At 38.9% G+C, this 18,581-nt stretch overlaps 1 protein-coding gene across 1 annotated transcript; it reads left to right on the top strand.

Moving 5' to 3' along the window:
* The first annotated feature begins 387 nt into the window (after positions 1-387).
* ZWILCH (zwilch kinetochore protein) lies at positions 388-11,464 on the top strand. The gene is made up of 18 exons (XM_075431785.1): positions 388-447; positions 629-680; positions 1,637-1,732; positions 1,843-1,961; positions 2,403-2,599; positions 3,088-3,167; positions 3,426-3,581; positions 4,021-4,092; positions 4,429-4,522; positions 5,339-5,394; positions 6,689-6,791; positions 7,855-7,934; positions 8,135-8,291; positions 9,296-9,324; positions 9,697-9,833; positions 10,123-10,218; positions 10,308-10,426; positions 11,096-11,464. The coding sequence occupies exons 1-18, from the start codon at positions 392-394 to the stop codon at positions 11,185-11,187; spliced, it is 1,791 nt and encodes a 596-aa protein (XP_075287900.1). The 5' UTR covers positions 388-391; the 3' UTR covers positions 11,188-11,464.
* The last annotated feature ends 7,117 nt before the right edge of the window (positions 11,465-18,581 follow it).

The raw sequence follows: 18,581 nt of genomic DNA on the forward strand, positions 1-18,581 counted from the left end.
CTTCCGCACCCTGCCCACTGCCGCCCGCCGCACCGGCCCGGTGGCCCCGGACCCCAGCCTCGGCCCGAGCCTCCTGAGCCTCCGCCGCGGCTCGGGGTGCCGAGACCTCTCCCTCCGGGCGCTCCCGCCGCTCTCGGCCGCCCCCCAAACCGGGGGACTCTTTTCTGGCGGAGGGATTCGGCGTGACGAGCATTAACTCCCACAGAAATTAGAAATTTTTTGAGGAATTATTCTTTTTTTTTTCACGAGAAGGCATGCGGAGAGGATAAATCCGAATAAAACTCTCTTCTGCTGGGGAAAAAATAATTTTTTCGCCTTCCTTGGGGATGCCGCCGCGGATGTAGCGCCGGGTGGGCGGGCGAGGCGCGCGGTTCGGTTGCGGTGGGCGGCGATGGCGGCGGAGCGGCGGAGGCAGGCGGCGGGCGAGCTGGGCCGCTGCCTCCTCCGGTGGGTCCGGGCCCGCCTCGGGCGGCCGCTCCGCGGGGGGAGGCGAGGCGGGCGGTGCGCGGGGGGAGGCTGCCGAGGCTCTGGGGGTGGACCCGCGCTGTTGGGAGTTCACGCCGTTAACTTTAGTGAGGAGCACGAAGGAAAAAACCTTCAGTACCTTAACATTTTCCTTTTATTTCAGAATTTATGAGGAAGGACGGGAAAGTATCCCTGAACGACCGTCTGTCTTTGAGGTAACTGTGGGGCCGTCGCGTCCGAGGGGAGGTTTCCTTCAGCGACCCCTCCGCGGCTCTGCCGTCACCTCAGGAGCCCACGCTCCCGCCGCCGGGCCCCCGCAGCCGGGGACGGTCGGCCTGGCTGCGGCGGTGCGGGGCAGAGCAGGGCTGCCCCGCGGCTGCCCCTCGGCCTCTGCACGCTTCGGGGTTGCGGGTGCTGGTGGGTCGCTTCCCATCGGAGCGCTTGTGCGGGGAGCGGGACTGCTGTGTGAGAGCAGCAGCGGCCTCGGGCGGCTTTCGGGGCGTGGGGATGGCTGGGACATCTCTCGTGCTATTTAGTTGTGTCAGTACTGGGGTTTGTGTAGGCTTGGTAATACTTTGAAAATTAAATCAGGTGATTATTCAGTATATAGAGTAATGTGAAAAATGACGTGAAGAATCAAGCAGTACTCCTCCATGTGTGTGGAAAAGCCTATGCGAAGATTGATATTCCTTCCTCCTCAAGAACAGGCAGGAGTTATTTAATGTCTCCAGACAGCGCTTAGAGCTCTCATGAGACATTCAGAGAAGTGATCAATTGATATTTAATCTTACTTTAAACGAGTATTCTCCATCTCAAGGATGTTCGGTGACTGTGGTTGCTACTTGGCAACAATGGTCCCTCGTGTCTCGGATTATCGGCAGTTGTTCATCGAAGCAAACTTCAGTTTGTCATAGAATGAACCTGTTAGAGATAAAATTTTCTGTGTTGTTTAGTTGAAAGTTGTTCGTTTTTGCAGTTGATTTGATTCCACATACGGCATGCAGTAACTGTGTTCTCCTGAAGTAAGAAAACCTTAGATTCGTGAATGGTTGCAATAGGGTTGGAAAAGAGCTTGTGGAATTAGTTAATTTTGCAATTTCTTGCATGAAGAATGGCTGAAATACAACATTTACATGCAGTGTATTAAAAGTTTGTTGGTTTTTTTTTTCAGACTGATGTAGAGATCTGTTTGATTGATGGCAGTTGCAAAAGTCCCATTGAAAGATTTTGGAATGGAAACAATATGATCTATATTCTGCAGAAAACAGTAAGTGCCTATGTTAGTTGTTAATTTTTAAAATGTAATCTAGACTTCTGAAATCCCATCAAATGTTTTCATATACCTTGCATTTTTTGACTTGCTCATTTCTGTTAAAGAGGCGCAATGAAGAAGGTGACCCAATGGAGGACTCAAACCCAGATGATGCTGTTTATGCCTCTGAGCTTTTACCAAGGGAGAGTTCTGGACCAGTGGCTCTTTCTGTCAGAAGAGCAAAGTAAGTGTCAAAGGTCTGCCTCTCCCTTTGATGTAATTTTCTTTTGCAACTTTTGTCTCTTTTCCTAATATTCAGAACTGGTATTATTCTCAATCCCCCTGAATTAAATTACTCATTAGTTTAGCGAGGAGGCATGACCACTTTTCATCCTGCAAAAGAGCCTCCACTAGCTGAAAGTATTGCTAACAAAGCAGCCAAAGTCAAGGTACTGGAAAAGTACTTGTGAGCTGTCCCATGGGGTTAGTGGGACTGCCGGGGTGTAGGTGAGCAAAGAAAGCTTACCAAGACCATGTCTACGTGTAAAAAGAGGATTATAATACTGCATTCTTTTTGATAAAATGATCTGATGTCTGCTGATGAAGCATGGTAGATAGGAGTGAAGTTTTATGTAAGGGATAGATTTAGCTGGCATCTCATTTATTTTCCTGTTCATATCTCTAGACAGTTGATTTCCTTATATGCAATGGTACAAAATCCAAACATGACCCACTTGGAGAAAAGTGAACTGGTTGTGCTTCCTCCTCTCTGGATAAGGTGTGACGGTTCTGATCCTGAACATACGTGTTGGCTTGGAGCCGAGCCTCTCAAAGCTGGAAACAAAATCACAGGGATCACTTTTTATATGGTTACATGCGATGGTAAGTTTGTATTGTTACACGTAACATTAAACGAGGAAGGCTTATAAATGTGGGAATATTGATGCAGTGATGCTGTATTTGTCCTTCCTGTGATGTTGGTGTGATACTGCTCTGTGTTCCTTATTTTAAAAAACAAGAGAGAGAGAGAGAAAGAAAAGACGTTTTTAACCTGTGCTGTGTGTGGGAGACAGCTATTTAATATACTTAACACAGCAGTGTCTGTGCAGGCCTGCCTTCACTCAGGTGCAACAACTTAGCAAATTTAAATTGCTACCATTCGACTTCTTGTACAAGCACTGACTCTTTCTAAACATTTATGTGTTAGCCGCAGCTCTTATTATCGATAGGACAAATGAAAGAAGAGTGCTTGCTTTCTAAAGGACAGCACAAGTTGTGCTTGACCAAATGGAGCATTTGAGAATTAATTTCAAGTGCCAAATTCGAATTGTGTCATATTTTTTTTGATTCTTACTTCTTTCCTTTCGTAGGCCCTACAGCCGATAAAACCTGTTTTGCAAAGCTTGAAGAGCTCAAAAAGGAACATAAAATGAAACATCATTCATCTGTGGTAGGTTTTTACAGTCTGTCTTTCCTCCAATCTAAGTTTAAGAACGCTGGTTTTGAATTTACGGTACTGGTTTTGGGCAGCTTTATAGATTCTGTTTAGAATCTCACCTTAATATCTCTTGACGTAACATTTGAGCTCCCTGTGTTGTAATGCATTTGTCTGATATTAGACCTATTTCTTTTAAAATATTTTGAACGGGTACAAAATAATCAGTGTCATGTGGTGGTGTTTATTTTTTTGAAAATCTGTTCATTCTAGGTGACAACAAAAGCATTTGCTCAGTATGAGCTTATTGGAGCTGCTGCAATAGAGGACACAATTGTAGAATCTGAAAGCAATATGTATCTTGATATCACATGGAATACTGTAGATAAGGTTCTGGAGATACCCCCACTGATTTCAGCTGCCACTCTGGTAAGTCAAGAAGGAGAAAGCAAACCAAGCCAGACTCTTTCCATGGCGTACATAGAATCATAGAAAGTTTTGGGTTGGAAGGGACCCCCAGAGGTCATCTAGCCCAACCCCCCCGCAGCGAGCAGGGACAGCACTAACTAGATCAGGTTGCTCAGAGCCCTGTCCAACCTGGTCTTGAATGTTTCCAGGGATGGGGCCTCCACTACCTCTCTGGGCAACCCGTTCCAGTGTTTCACCGCCCTCATTGTAAAGAATTTCTTCCATCGTGGGTAGCGGAAAGGATAGAAAACAAGTTTGACTCTTGACGTTTGTGTTTATTATTTTTTATGTAAGCAACACACTAAATTATAAGTTATGCTAATATGCATTTCACTAATGAAAGGTTTAGGACACTTGATTTCTGAAGTTTGAAACTGACATAAACTGCTGGAACTTTCAGAATATTGCATTGGAGTCTGGGGACCCCAGAAGTCCTGTATATCAGCTGTACAGAGAACTGCAGTTTCTTCTCGTAAGTATGTGAGAAATTCAAATTTCAGATATATGTGGAATGGTGTTTTTGTGTGTTGATATTGACTTTATTTAAAACTTCATCAGATGTTTCGAAGAAAACTTTAGATTTTAGTGTAGAATAAGCTTTAAGTTCGATTTTACGAATCTTGAATACAAGGAGGACAATTCATGAACACCGAAGCCAGGAAATTCAAGAAGTTTCTAGCTTCATGGTTAGTTGTACAGAGGGAGATGTATGATTCTTGGAGAAGGGGACTACATTTTGAAACAGGACACATGCAGTACCTCAAACAAGAACTGATTTGTGTTGTTTTGGTTTTGATGCTGCCTTTAGGCTTTGGCTGAAGGTTTGAAGACAGGGGTGACTGAGTGGCCTGAGCCATTAGAGTCTGAATCAGCTGTTGAACTGGTCCGGGAATTTCTGACTGGTAATTGCTGCTTGTTACATGGGGAGAGAGGGCTGTCACATTTCGCAGAAATAAAAGGAAATTCCACAAACAATTTTTAAAGTATTAGAATTAGAGATGTTAATTTCTATGCTAAAACCACCCTCACAAAGTAGTGAAATAGGTTAGCCAGTACACCTCTGTATTTGTTTTCCTTTGTGCTAGTGTCTTGCATAAAAGTAATAATTATTTCTTTATAAAGTGACACAATGTTGTTTAAAAAGCAATGGAGAGAGTTCTGGATGTGTCTTTCAAGTTATCTGACATGCACATGAACTTCTGAACATGCAAAGTGTCCCTTTGGTGGTGGAAAACTTTAGTTTGACATCTTAAAATGAAAATTCCAAAAAGAGAATCAGATGTAGGAATGCACCAAGAGATTTTCAAATGCAACTGTAAATTATTTTAGTGTCTAGATCAAAACTGGATGAAAGATGAAACAGAGAAAAAACTCTCTGTGACAAATACATGTGGAAGAAAACCAGAGACACTTACTAGACTACCTGCTACCCCTTACTGCTTCCACACTGCAACTTAACAAGTTAATACTCGAATAAAAGAATATAGTAAAGGTGTAAGGGGAAAATGTGTAGCCCATAATAAAAATTATTAAGAAATTATCTTTTCACATTATATTCTTACCCAGTAGAAACAATGTTTAAATGGATAAATTTTGTGTATTAGCCATCCAATCAGTGTATTTGTTAATTGTCATTTGCCGGGGAGGGTTTATATGATTGGTTTGATGTTTTGTTTTGTTTTTTTTTTAATGTGAAATTTATTTTTCTTCTCTACTAGATTTAAAGAAGAGGCTGGATGGGTATTGTATATCAGGAAACAATAATGAAGCAGAGGTATATGCTATTTCCTACCATTGTCTAGTCATCTTGTTTCCCTTGTTACTGTAGTTATTTCAGATTTTGGCTACATCTTGTATATTATTTATGTAGATATGTAAGTACATAGACGTAAAGATGTAAAGATTTCTTGCTTTCTGTTTCTGCTTTGTGAAAAATAATGGAAGAAGGCTTTACAGGCAAAATTAGGAATTCTATAGCTATCCTCAATAGAAAGTCCACTGTAATTTTTACCTTCAGAAAACCTCCCTGTTTTTTTTATTCTAAATGGTCTGCCAGTGTTCATTATACATATTTTTTTATATAACTTAGTGGTGTGGAGTTATTTTGACGTGCTTCTTTCCCTTCCTTTTTCACTGCCAAAAGCTTGCAAATTAGACTGTATTATATTTAAACTACAGTCACACTCCCTCGTCTTAACCATTGTCTGTCATCTCCTAAAGCTATCAATCTCATCAAGTCCCAGTTCCTTCCAGGAACCTTTGCGCCATTGCATTCTATCATTAATTTGCTTTTCTTGCCTAATTTAGTGATTTTTGGCCAATTTAATGGTATCGGTTGGATATCTGTCCTATTTGTCTAGAGGTTTATGATATTCTAAAGCCATGGACAAATTCAAAGTATAAAAATGTTTTTGGTTATATTAAGGGGGTTTTTTCCCTTTCAGTCTACAAGGAAAGGTTTGGGTCTTTTTGCTGCTGAGAGCGAAGTTGCGGTTTGTTGATAAGCTGAAAATATAATGATTTCTGTATCAGCTAAGCCAGAAACATTGAGGATCAGGAAAATAGTTCTTTGTTCTGAGAATATACGTAGGTATTAATTTTGGCCTCCCAGGGCTCTGCTAGGTATACATACAGTTATTTAATCATCTGTGAGTTTGGTGTAGCATAGGTCATATTCTGACTCAGTGCTTGCTGGGCTGTATTCTTGCTGTTTGCCAGTGCTCTGTGCATCGTGTCGTTGTGAGGCGAAAAGGACCATCTGAAGCTAAGCAGGTGGCTTTTACTAGGCAAGCTGGTTGAGCTTTACCTGCCTATGATCAGAAGTCTCTCTGATAGTAGGCTTCGCTTCCTGGTCCAAAGCTAGCAATTATCCAGTGTGATAATTCTGAAAAGAATTAGTCTCACTTTAGAATAAAAATATTCTTCCAAATTACTGTGCACAATTAGTTTCGATGTGGTACTTTCTCTGGAAAAGGGGGAAAATTAGTGATGCGCTGGATGTCTGGAGAAAATTCAAATTCATAAGGTTTTTGAATCTTAGGCATCCTTTTTTACTTAAACTCTTTCAGAAGATCAAATGTGACACAGCTGCTGTGGACAGGTCAATAAAATCAATCTTCAGTGAGCGAGGAGACCTGGATTTTGCTGAACAATTATGGTGCAAGATGAGAAGTAAGTGTGTTGTGGGTTTTTGCCCCATCTGTTTTCCTTGAATTCTTCTGTTCCCTGTATCAACTATATTGCTTTCTCAGTGAAGTGAGTATAAATTTTTCTGAGTTTTAAGGACTGATCAGCTCTTCAGAAAATTATCAACAGGCTTTTTCTAAAAGAGCTACTTTTAGATATGTAAGATGATTTACGTTCTTAGAACATACAAAGGTAGACCAGCATCTAGCAGGCGATATTGTATTTCATTTTGTTTGATTGTTAAAAGGTACTAAATGATTAGTAGCACTCATCTGCTCTAAAACTGAAAACTGTATAAAATTTTTGTCTTTCTAGATCTGGAGGACAATTTTGAAGTTGATGAAGCTGCACACAAGCTTTATCATTCTTGTGATACCACTCACAGTCCTTCAGGAAAATACATTTGTTATTTATGTAATACTATTTTTTAAGGTTACTACTTATTTTTTCAGGTTACTTTTGTAAGATTTTCCAGAGATTGTAACAACTTCTTTCTGTTTGAGGGGTGGAGTTATGCAACTCCTAAATCCTTTTCATTCCTATTAGTGCAACCACTGTTGTGTTTGAATCGAAACTAATTAGCTAAGATGTGCTGTGATTGCACTGTGTCCTGCTTAAGAGCAGTGTCAGCTGCACAGTGCATGGAGGCTTATTTGTTGCTTAGAAAGCAGTTGGTTGGGTAAATGGATACTAATAGTTCATATTCTAGATAGATCCTATTCAGTGAAATTTATAGAATATGTTGAGCTTTAATGTATGTAGAGGGAATGTAGCCAAAATGTGTTCTATGACAATCCGCTTCTGCCGTGTGCTGTTCTGTCATGTGCAGTTCAGTGGTATCTTTTGATCATTGTTTCTTTAGAGTAACCATTTTAAAATCATGCTATGACAAACTCAACAAAAAGCAGTGCAATCTGTCGTTTCAGCTATCATTCTTTAAATGAGGGCTTTTGTTCTTGCAAGTATGTTTTGGCCTTTTGTTATTGGCTTAACAGCTAGAGAGGGGGTCTTGACTGATAAATAAAATACTCCACCTTTTCTCCTTAAGGTGTCAGTTCCTATCAGGAGTTGGTAGAGTGTTTCACACTGATCTTAAAATCCTTGGAAAATGGTGAGATACAGCCATGGGTATGTATTTGTGTTTCACAATAAAAGTCAGAATTTTGAGTTGTTGAAGTAGAATATAGTTCTTGTTGTTCTTTGTTGTATTGGTTTTAAATTACTTTCATATGTCAGTTTGCCTCTGTTTCCATGGTATTGTACTTCTAAACAATGTTTATCATGTTTTGTACACAGTTACATCACAATAAAGCTTTTCTAATTTTCAGATTCATCAAGGGAGTAGCAGTTTGCTAAGTAAATTGATTCAACAGTCGTATCATGGAAAGATAGAGGTCGTTTCCCTCAGTGGCATCACTCCGATTCAAATGCTCTTGGAGGTTGGTTTGGATAAGATGAAGAAGGATTATGTCAGTTTTTTCATAGGTAAGCCTCATATCCGTTAACATGATTAGAAATACGAGAGAAAAGGTACTCCATGAAGGAAATAAATAAGTTTTTGGTGACCTTGATCTCACTTCTGCTCCCATCTGCTGCAGTGCTGTTTCCAACCTCCTTAGTAACTGTACTTTTCAACTGTAGATGGTTTCAAAATGTAAAAAATTAATTTGTTTCAAAATAACTATAGTCTGCATAACTGTGTATTTCTTTTTCAAGCTGAAAAAACCTTTAGATTGAACTTCAGGTGAAATAAATACCAGATTTATATAACCGTGGACTGTTTTGTTTTCTTATCTGTTTGCTGTAGGTGAAGAAATAAGACCCTCATGCTCATTCTGTCTTTTTGTTTACATTCTACATGTGTTAAAAGGAAAGCAAGCAAGGGTTTTCATATGTAATAGCTGTGTTTGAACAGTCTATAGTATTTAGAAAGATATTTTTGATTATTCTTATGTATATTTTATACTGTAGACAAAAGCCACAGTGGAAAGATTTTTGTAAAGTACATTTTTTCTTGGAAACATTGCAGCTTTATTTTCAATATTATAGCTTTTTCTTTTTTCTGAATCTGTGCAAGGATTTTCTGTGTTTTACCATTGTTACACACTTCCTTTTCGTTCATCTCTTCATGTCATCATTTATTTTTTGCTTTGTCATCCTGTTTTCATACTTTGTTTCACTGACATTATTTATTTTCACTATTTGTGAAACCTGTATGTCCAAAGGAGGATGCTTGTCTCAAAGTATGTGGTAGGTTTCTTCATTGAGCAGTCTTGGTGGTAAATAAAATAATGCCTCTACCACGCCACTTTACAGGTGGTTTTTTGTTTTGGATGAGTAATCATGTCAATAAATAACATCGCAATCCTAGTGACTTTGCGCTTTTCTTTGGTAGAATTCCCTGCTTGATTACCTGAATGTTGCTTATATTTCATTTGATGCTGTGTAGTAAATTGTATTATTTTTTTTTTCCCCTGTTCATTTCATAGGCCAGGAGCTTGCAACATTAACCTACCTGGTGAGTTTTCTTTTTTTTTCACTCTGAAACCAGTATAAGGTAGAGCACACTTAGCTGATGGTGGGATGTAAGTCGTATCATTCCTATAAGCTGAGAAACAAACTGCAAATCAGGAGGATGGAACAGTATACTGCAGAAATGTCCTTTCATGTGTTATTTCCTGGGTATCTGTTAGGGCTCATTGTCAGGCAGGACAGGGAACCTTTGTTCATACTTTGATAGCATGGAGTTTTGTTCTGACTCTGCTGGGCCATTCTTACAAGTTTGGCTTCTCAAAAGAAGCAGGAAAATTATGTCAGTATTCTGAGGATGTGTTGTGTGTCTGTAGAAATTGAGTGTCCAGTTAGGAGCAGAAGCTGTTTGCTCTTCCAGGATTACTTCATTTCCACATCAGTAGATCTACAAGAACAAGTTCATCGTGTTCAAAAGCTTCACCACATGCTGGAAATAATGGTCAACTGTACAGTCTTACTTCAGTTTAAACATGAGAACCTCTTACCTTTGACACAGTAATTATTTGATTTTCACTTCTTGCTATTTAAATGACACTAACAAATAGATTCTCTTCGACAGTTGTAAAAAATTCTTAAAAAAAAAAAGCAGCCCTCCTTAATGTTGATGATAATGAGACTGCAGAAGCAGCAGTTGGATCTTCCTGCTAAATTCTGCTTTGTGACTAAAATGAAAAACCAAAGGAAATTATAAAATCTGAGAGTATAGTTAATTTTGCACAAGTTTATGCAGTGTTGCACAGCATTTCTCCAAAGAAAGTTAATAACTGGTTGATATCTGTTGTAGAATTTGCATGAAGTATTACAAGGAAAACGCTCTAAATGAGAAGCATGTGTTTCAACTGCCGATCAGACTAGCTCTTGTCAAGAAGTTCTATCAAAAGTAAGAGAAACTTCAATGTTTGCAGTATTAAAATTCAGATGTGACTGAATACCTGACTGAATTCTGACATTGTTTGATTGTTCTATCAGTGATCACCCAGAAATATGGAAGGTGGACGTAAGTAGTGGGCATGGACCAAAGGAGGTTAAAACAACATGGCAAGTTAGTACTAATCCTCCAGTTGAACATATGACAGCAAACAATACAGGTAAGGAATGTTTGTGGTGAAATAAGATAATGAAAGTCCACACTTGAAACAAATTCAGTTTTTATTCTGGGTTCAGTGGGTCTGAACTTTTTCTTACTTTTACTTCTCAGCAAAAGCGCAACGGTGAGATGGGATTTATAGAATGTAGAAGATTTTCAGAAAGCGGTTACTTTCTGCCTTCTCACCTTTGCTGAGTTATGTTTTCAGACTTAAAATGACAGAATAGTTTTGAACATGACATGATTAAGTTTTTTCCACAATATCTTATTACTTATTTCTAAAATCTTTGCTGGTGTATCTGAGAATGGGTTTGAAGAGAAATTTACCTGTTACTGAATGCTAATCTCTAGTCAGAGAAGCAAGCAGGTGCTAAGGAGAGAAGACGTGCCTTGCTGCAATCAAGTGTAGCACAAGTGAAAAAGCATGCAATGGGGAAGAATTAAGCATATTGACTGGTGTAGAAATAATTTGCCTTTTTGGGGTGAGGTTTGATACAGGGTAATGCTTTGGTAAAGCTTTCGTGCCATTCTCAATTTTTGTCATGAAGTGCTCCTTTCAGTAAAACTGAAGTTTTGAAACCAGTTCTGGAAGCTGCTGCGTAAACTAATCTCCACAATTTCTCTTTGTAAGGATAGTGGCTAATCGCCTCTTTTTCTTTTGTCTGTGCAGGCCTGTTTTCCGATTCCACAGTTAATGGAAGCAGTGAAGAAAGAATGTATTTTATTACAGTGACTAAGTGCAGTCAGGTGCATTTCACATAAATGCATGTTACTCTACAGGCAGGCACTTGAAAGGTACAGTAAAGGGGAAAGTTCAGTGTTACCCATGTCCCAACAGTATGTCTAGAAACACAGAACAGAGCATCTTACTGAGTTATTTGCTTTGGTATGCTTAAAGCGTGACATATGCAGCCATGATCCATCTGTACCCATCTAGTTTGTTTATAAATGTGCAATTCTAAATGTACAGTAGAATTATTTTGAAAATATAGTAGATTTTTTTTCATATATTTACAAACATTCAATAAAGTTCAGCACTTTGGGGTTTTAAGTTTTATTCATTAAAAATGCAATCAAGACACTGTTCAAAGTGTGAATTATCTTAACCCAACAAAACAAGCAGTACTGTCATGTTTCCCTGGTGCCACGTGACATTTTGTTGTCCAGGTTTGTTTGGAAAGCTGTTCATCCAGGGCATTGTGAACTTCTGACAGTTTGATTTTCGTTGTCCCTGTGTTTATGTTTTGGGGTATTCTTGGGTATACTTCTCTCTTCTCTTCAAGTTAATTTTTTTCCCTCAATGCCAAGTGAATTATTTTAACAGTGTTGTCTTGGATACTTTTGCATAATTTTCTGAAAAAAAAAATGTTCAATACAACTGGCTGGACATAATCTTTTAAATATGTTGGGATTAATTCCTGACAGTTGCATATATTCTTACATTGATTAGATAGTGTATGTAATGTTTTGGTAGAGTCATTTTAAACAATTACATAGCGTAGTATATGCAGACTAACTAATTTGAGACGGAAACGTTTTGCATAGAAGAAACTATTAACTATTGATAAGTAAGAATAAGGAAAACCACAATATTCATGCTCTTTAAAAATGATAATTTTCTACCATTTCTGGTTCCTCCTCAGTAAATCTTCTTTCTTATCCCTTTCCTAATATTATATCTTAATAACTGTCAATTTAATAGTTAGCTTTTGAAGAGAAGTTAAGAACAAGGCTCTTTTTTGGATTTGTGTACAGTTACTCTATATTCAGTATATGCACGTGCAGTGTTGAAAATAGAGTGCAAGCTAAACAGAAAACTTGTTTGTTGCTTTCTTTGCTTTAGAGGAATAATTTCAAGCACAACAGAAGGACAGATGTAGCTAGGTGGCCATATTCTGGAACCAGTGTTTTATAGTCATGTACTTAACTTGTTCCTACCTGCAGCAGAAGTGAATCTGAGGTGGAATATTGTGGAATATTACAGTCTGGAAGTGCTTGGATTACTTATAATACACATTTCTGTGTGTAGTATATTATAAAGTCGTATGACGTAAACCTAGTTCCCTGTAAACGAAACTAGGGAGATACAAGTCCTTGGTTTAGCTCTGACTCAGCAGTTGTCATCTTTGATTAATCACTTCAAATAATTCTTCCCCACACCTAAACAGTAAGGTGTATATTATCCTATTTTTTAGACAGGAATAAGTTAATGTTTAAGCAGGGCTCATGGAATACTTAAATCCTTTTCTATTTTAAAATTATGTGTCTGTCTTCAAATAGCAGTTACGTGCTAATTAAAAGTCTGTTGATGAACAGACTGAAAATTGGAATTTGCAAACAGCTTTTAATTTGTACTGGCAAGCTTTGAACCACTTTAGTCTTAGCTAACTATTTTTCTGGTGAACAAAACGTAAGTAGTTTCCAAGATAGAAACAAAATCTGCTACTTAAAATTAGTAGAAAGTAATGCAGAAAGAAAGTGTAGCTTGGATTTTGATAAAAAATTTTAGATTATGGTTTGGGAATTGAATAGAAAAAAACCATAAAAAGCGCTAGGTGGATAGGTAAAGTAATATTTCTTTGTCTTTACAGTGGTATAAAAAGAGGCATCTGTGGTAAACTTTAACCAATATAATAAGTTGCATTTTATTTATTATGCAAAATGAAGATCTGTGTAAGCCTGCAATATTAACTATGATTTCGAAGGTAGAATATTAGTAACGCAATACTGATGAGTATGCAGAGTGTGGATACTGTAGGAAGAACAATCTCTGTCACCATTTCAGACTTCTATTTATATTTCAGTAGCTCAGAATATTTTTCAAAACTACAATGTATATAAAATGCAAATTAATAGAAAATACATATAAGCACACTTAAAAGCATGCTGGCATCTTTAAACATTTTTCTAACGTGCACATAGTCCTCAAACTTAGGAAATTTATTTCTGTCAGAAGCACTTAAATTAGACATTTCACTAATTTAAATATTGTCTAACCTGTGGAAGATCCCAGTGGTAGAGGCTCACAATAGGGATAATATTGTTTTCCAGAAGACTATTAATTGTATCATTGTAGAACTGTATTCCCTTCTCATTCACTTGTTCTGCTGATGAAACACACAGACAAGAAGTTACCTTGTTCAAATAACTGGAGGAATAGAAATCTAAAAATTTTAACCAAGGAATTTGACATTACAGTTATGGGTGTACTGTAATGGATGTGTAGTGGTTAAACTCTGTTCTGCAGAAAAAGAAGCGGAAATCTCTTTAACAGTAATGTTAAACAACTATGGTATACTTACGAGTAAAATTACTTGCATGCTAATACTGGTAAGAATGTGGTGAAATTGTTATGCTTACTTCTGATGCCAGTGGCATAATTCGAGGCCATGAGATAGAGAATAGATAGTGATTAACTTTCAGCTCCTTCAGTAACTGAATGTCATCCTGTGGAAGGAAAACTCAGTTAACATATCTCAAGTCCGAGCCGAATAACTCGACAGTTATTCATCTGCCTTAAATAGTACCGAATGCAGAAAATCCATAGAAGAGTTGCACAAAAGAGGATTCCATCAGTGATTTTCTGTATTTGCTTTGGGATGATGACTCTACTTCCTTCTTAAACTTTTTTTTCCTTGACTCTCCGAAGAAATCCTGTAATGTTTTGTGTTAACAGCTATCTAAACTGAATGTTGTCACCATCAAATAGAGGACAGAAGAATGAATCACAGAATCACAGAATGGTAGGGGTTGGAAGGGACCTCTGTGGGTCATCTAGTCCAACGCCCCCTGCCGAAGCAGGGTCACCTACAGCAGGCTGCACAGGACCGCGTCCAGGCGGGTCTTGAATATCTCCAGAGAAGGAGACTCCACAACCTCCCTGGGCAGCCTGGGCCAGGGCTCCGTCACCCTCAGAGGGAAGAAGTTCTTCCTCATGTTCAGACGGAACTTCCTGTGCCTCAGTTTGTGCCCATTGCCCCTTGTCCTGTCACTGGGCACCACTGAAAAGAGCTTGGCCCCATCCTCCTGACCCCCACCCTTCAGATATTTGTAGGCATTTATAAGGTCCCCTCGCAGCCTTCTCTTCTTCAGGCTGAACAAGCCCAGCTCCCTCAACCTCTCCTCGTAGGGGAGATGCTCCAGTCCCCTCACCATCCTCGCAGCCCTAATGAATTGAGGTATTCTGCAACACAGTTATATTTATGTCAGAATTTGTAATGCGCATGTTTTAAAAAAATAATATAAGCCTGTAAATCTTGACCTCAAACATTTCAGCTTGGGCACAAAAACATGATTCCGCACGCTTTCATTTACTGTCTCATACTGGAGTTAGCACAAAAAATAAATTCAGTATAAATACATGTTCTTTTCCTAAGAAATCACACATCTTCGATGTGAAATGAAATTAGAAACTGATGGTATATGAGGCAATGCAAAGAGAATTCTGGTGATGAGAGCAAAGAGAGAAAGTGCTTTTATACAAAGAGGACCATGTAACTGAACACATACAAACAAGTTCTAGAAAGTATCTCAAAATAGAAGCCTACAGGAGTAAGCATTGAAATACTACCATTTATGCCTGAATCCTCTGAAAAATAGGTCCTGTGATTATCGTGTCAGTCTCTTCTGGTGCGACAGCCCAGTGAGCTGCAGAGTTCCATCCTCTGTGGGTTTTTATTAAGGTGTTTGTTCAAGCTTTTACTTGTTTGAGAGAGATCAAATGAAATCTCTCCTGCATTTTCCCATTTTAGGGTAGTAAGGCATGATTAGTTTCTTCCCTCTGAGTTTTTGCTGAGACCTTTGATTCTCCCTCGGATTTCGTGTATGTGGAAAAACCTCGGGGATATAACTTTTATCAAATTAGTTGGAATTCCAATTATGTGATACTGGCTTATCACAGTCATTTGGTTTCCTCTTGTGGTGTATCTGTTTTTCCTCCAGGACAGTAGTTCTAGAATTGGTTTTGATGGTTTTAAGCTTGGAAATGTATTGCTGATAGAGCTGCATTGGTTATTTATTTGTTATCCATTCTGACTGAATTTTAAAGTATCTGATGTTTTATTCTTAAATATACATAGAAAACCTTTAAAGTTGCTCAAACACAAAAAAAAAAGATAATTTTATTCAGAGCTCAAATGTGTTCATGGTTGTTCTTCTAGCCAAGCATTTGGACTTCCCACAAAATGTAGAGTATTTCTTTGGACACAAAAATCATGAAAAACTGAGAGGTATTTGGGAAATAACTGGTATTATTGGTTCTATGAGATTATTAGGGAAGAAGATTTTACTAAACTAATTGAAAATACCATCCCTTGGCTTCCTAAGTTACATGAGCCTATAGAGCAACAAAAGCGCTTCATGTATGCTGTTATTTCAAAATGGGCAACCAGCGTCATGAAATGGCTCCAGAATGTTTCTAGAGGGGTCATTCCTCTTTAGTGGTACCTTAACTTTGTAGTAGCCATCACACACTGAATCTCCTGTTTCATTTCTGAACACTTTCCCTTGCTTGTGAGTAAAAGCATCCCAGATACTTTGGTCCTTTCCCATCCTTGTCCCAGGCCCCTTCAGTCTGGTATGAAGGACTTCCAACACCCCATGAAAAACCTGAAGGTGAAAAGAAGTCAGTTATCATTTAAACAGTTTCCTGCAAAACTGGTCTTCGTACTAAATTTGCATTGCATGCCTACAGAACAAGAGGCCGATGTTTTCTTCATCAAGCTTTATCGGTGCAGAAAAAGGGACTGTCTGAAAAAGTGGTATAGGGTAGTGGTATCCTCTTCTGAAGCACTGAAAAAGGAATCTAATTCTTTCATATATTAAACCTTGTTACTATTATTTACAGTGATGACGCATTGATAGCGTGGCAGAAATGTCTTGCTGTAGGAAAAAATTTGGTTCCCGCATCATTTCTGCCTCTGGTTTTTATGGATTTTTTTGGTGATTACAAGTTTAGCTGTTGTTATGTAAAATACACAGAAAGATTCTGGATTGTTTTTCTAGTATTATACAAAAGGACATGATTAATCCATTTCATAAGCCACTTAAAATCTTGAGCATGATAACAAATCAGTGCCTATATAGTTTTGATTTTGATTAAATGGAATGTGTGATTGTGTATAAATGTATGTTGAAGAAAGGATAAGGTTTCACAAAGCACTACTGAAAAGTGAATTAGATAATACTAAACAGCTTGAAACAAACCCAACACAGTTACTTCACTCACACTCATTTCTTACATTAGCTGCATACAAAGGATATTTTTAGTTTATAATTCTTCATTAGTTGTAGCTATTTTATGGAAAAGGAGAAGAGTTCTCAGGTGTGGTTTGTTACATGGTGCCTCTTACTCAATCACAGACAGGAAAGGCAGATCTGGTTATGAAATACTAATCTATTAGCTTTTTCTATTAGAGTTTCCTGTTTGGAGTGACTGTCTGAAGTGCGGGGTTACGTGGATCCTTCTGTGTCCAAGGCTAGGTGCAGGAGATGATGTTAAGTATACATTCTGCGAGGGCCCGGATTCTTGTTTCTGCCATTTCCCTGGAAGGACGAGGCAAACCTTTCGGTAGCTTTCTTGTGCAAACAGCCAGGTAGATCTGGAGCATTATAAAACCCACAATCAACTGTAGTTCAAAAGTACTAGCTGGAAAAGTGCCGTAAGAGAAAGAGCCTGGATTATTCTTTGTCCACTGGAAATCCTCAGCTGTGTTCAGCCGTATTACCGGCACGAGCATATACCATATTCTCAAAATGCAAGTCTTCATCGCTGTTAATTTCGTTACTGCAAAGTGTTCTCTGCAAGTTCCCACCTGATAAAATAGAAGAGCATTGTCAAGCACTGCCGCTCTGCAAAGCAGGCTTAGGGGGATCAAAGGGAAAAGCTTATTTTTTTTCTGCTGAATGGGTACGATTTTCATTGAAGGCTGAAAGCATTGCTTGGGCTAAGTGGAAGATGCAGTTAAGCTTCTGGCAGGGTGATGAAAGTGAGAGAAGAATGAAGTGCAAAACTATAGCTATTAGAAGCACTCCCTGCATGTTTTCTGTAAAGTTACTTATCTTTGCCATATTCTAAAAGTCTCTTTGCTGGTAGCTGTTCTGTTCTGGGTTTCAAATCGTCCCACCAGTGTCGGTAACTAAAACCCTGCAGTGATTGTGAGTGGGAGCGAGAAATAAAAAGGATTGTGCTGCTAGCATCTTGCCACCGAAATATGTAATGGAAACAAACCTTGTGGAAATATGAAAGGAAAATTAATACTTGCAATTGTTGCAGTTTTAATAATAACAGCTTTTATCGTGATGATGTGCCTTTTATCCAGTTCCAGCATCAATTTAAAATGCTACTATGTATGCACTGTATTTTTAACTGCTAAATCAGGTTAAACTATGTATGGGATGAGCAGTTCTAACCATTTTAAATGAAGTGTCAGAAGGGCTTTGTAGAACAGCAATATTTCTCCCAAATTTATACAGTTCCTGAAGGATCTGTTTTACGTTCCTGAGCCTCCATCAGTGAATTTGAAGATGGGGTTACAAAGTGAGAAAAAGTAGAACAAATATCTTTTAAAATAATAATATTTAATAAGTGAATTCATCTGGAGCTTTGAAAAGCAAACTGGGATTGCAGGACTGGACATGTATGCTCAGCCAATCGATTGGACTGCGTGTGTGGGACAGAGCCCTTAACAGCCTTAGGGGTCCCGAGAGCAGGCAAATGAAGGTCTGGAAATACCACGTCCTTGCTGCCTGTATGAAAGCAGAATTGCTGCCGTCTTTCTGCGACGTGCAAGAGGGGAACTGCTTTTTACCCAGGATCTCTTCTCGTGGTAAGGGGCAGAATGAGGGTGGAAAAAGCACCTTCAGAATCAGGGGACCCACGGTGAGCCCACTGTGGCTCCTTCACCTTCTCTGTTAGGAGACGTCAGCAATGGGAGATACTGGCTGAACATAGCTAAGCAACAGTTGATTTCTTTTTACCACCTTTTTGTAGCATCTGTTTCCCACGTGTAAAAATTTCGGACCCATGGCAAAGCCTGGTGGGGTTCTTTGCATTGACTTCCCTGGGCTGAGGGTCAGGCCCCAGTGGTCTGTGACACCAGAGCCAAGCAGCCTGTGGAAGACCTGCGTTGCCTGCAGGTTGGTTCCTGAGCAAAATG

This window comes from Opisthocomus hoazin, chromosome 10 (assembly GCF_030867145.1).
Source record: "Opisthocomus hoazin isolate bOpiHoa1 chromosome 10, bOpiHoa1.hap1, whole genome shotgun sequence".
Classification (NCBI taxonomy): Eukaryota; Metazoa; Chordata; class Aves; order Opisthocomiformes; family Opisthocomidae; genus Opisthocomus; species Opisthocomus hoazin.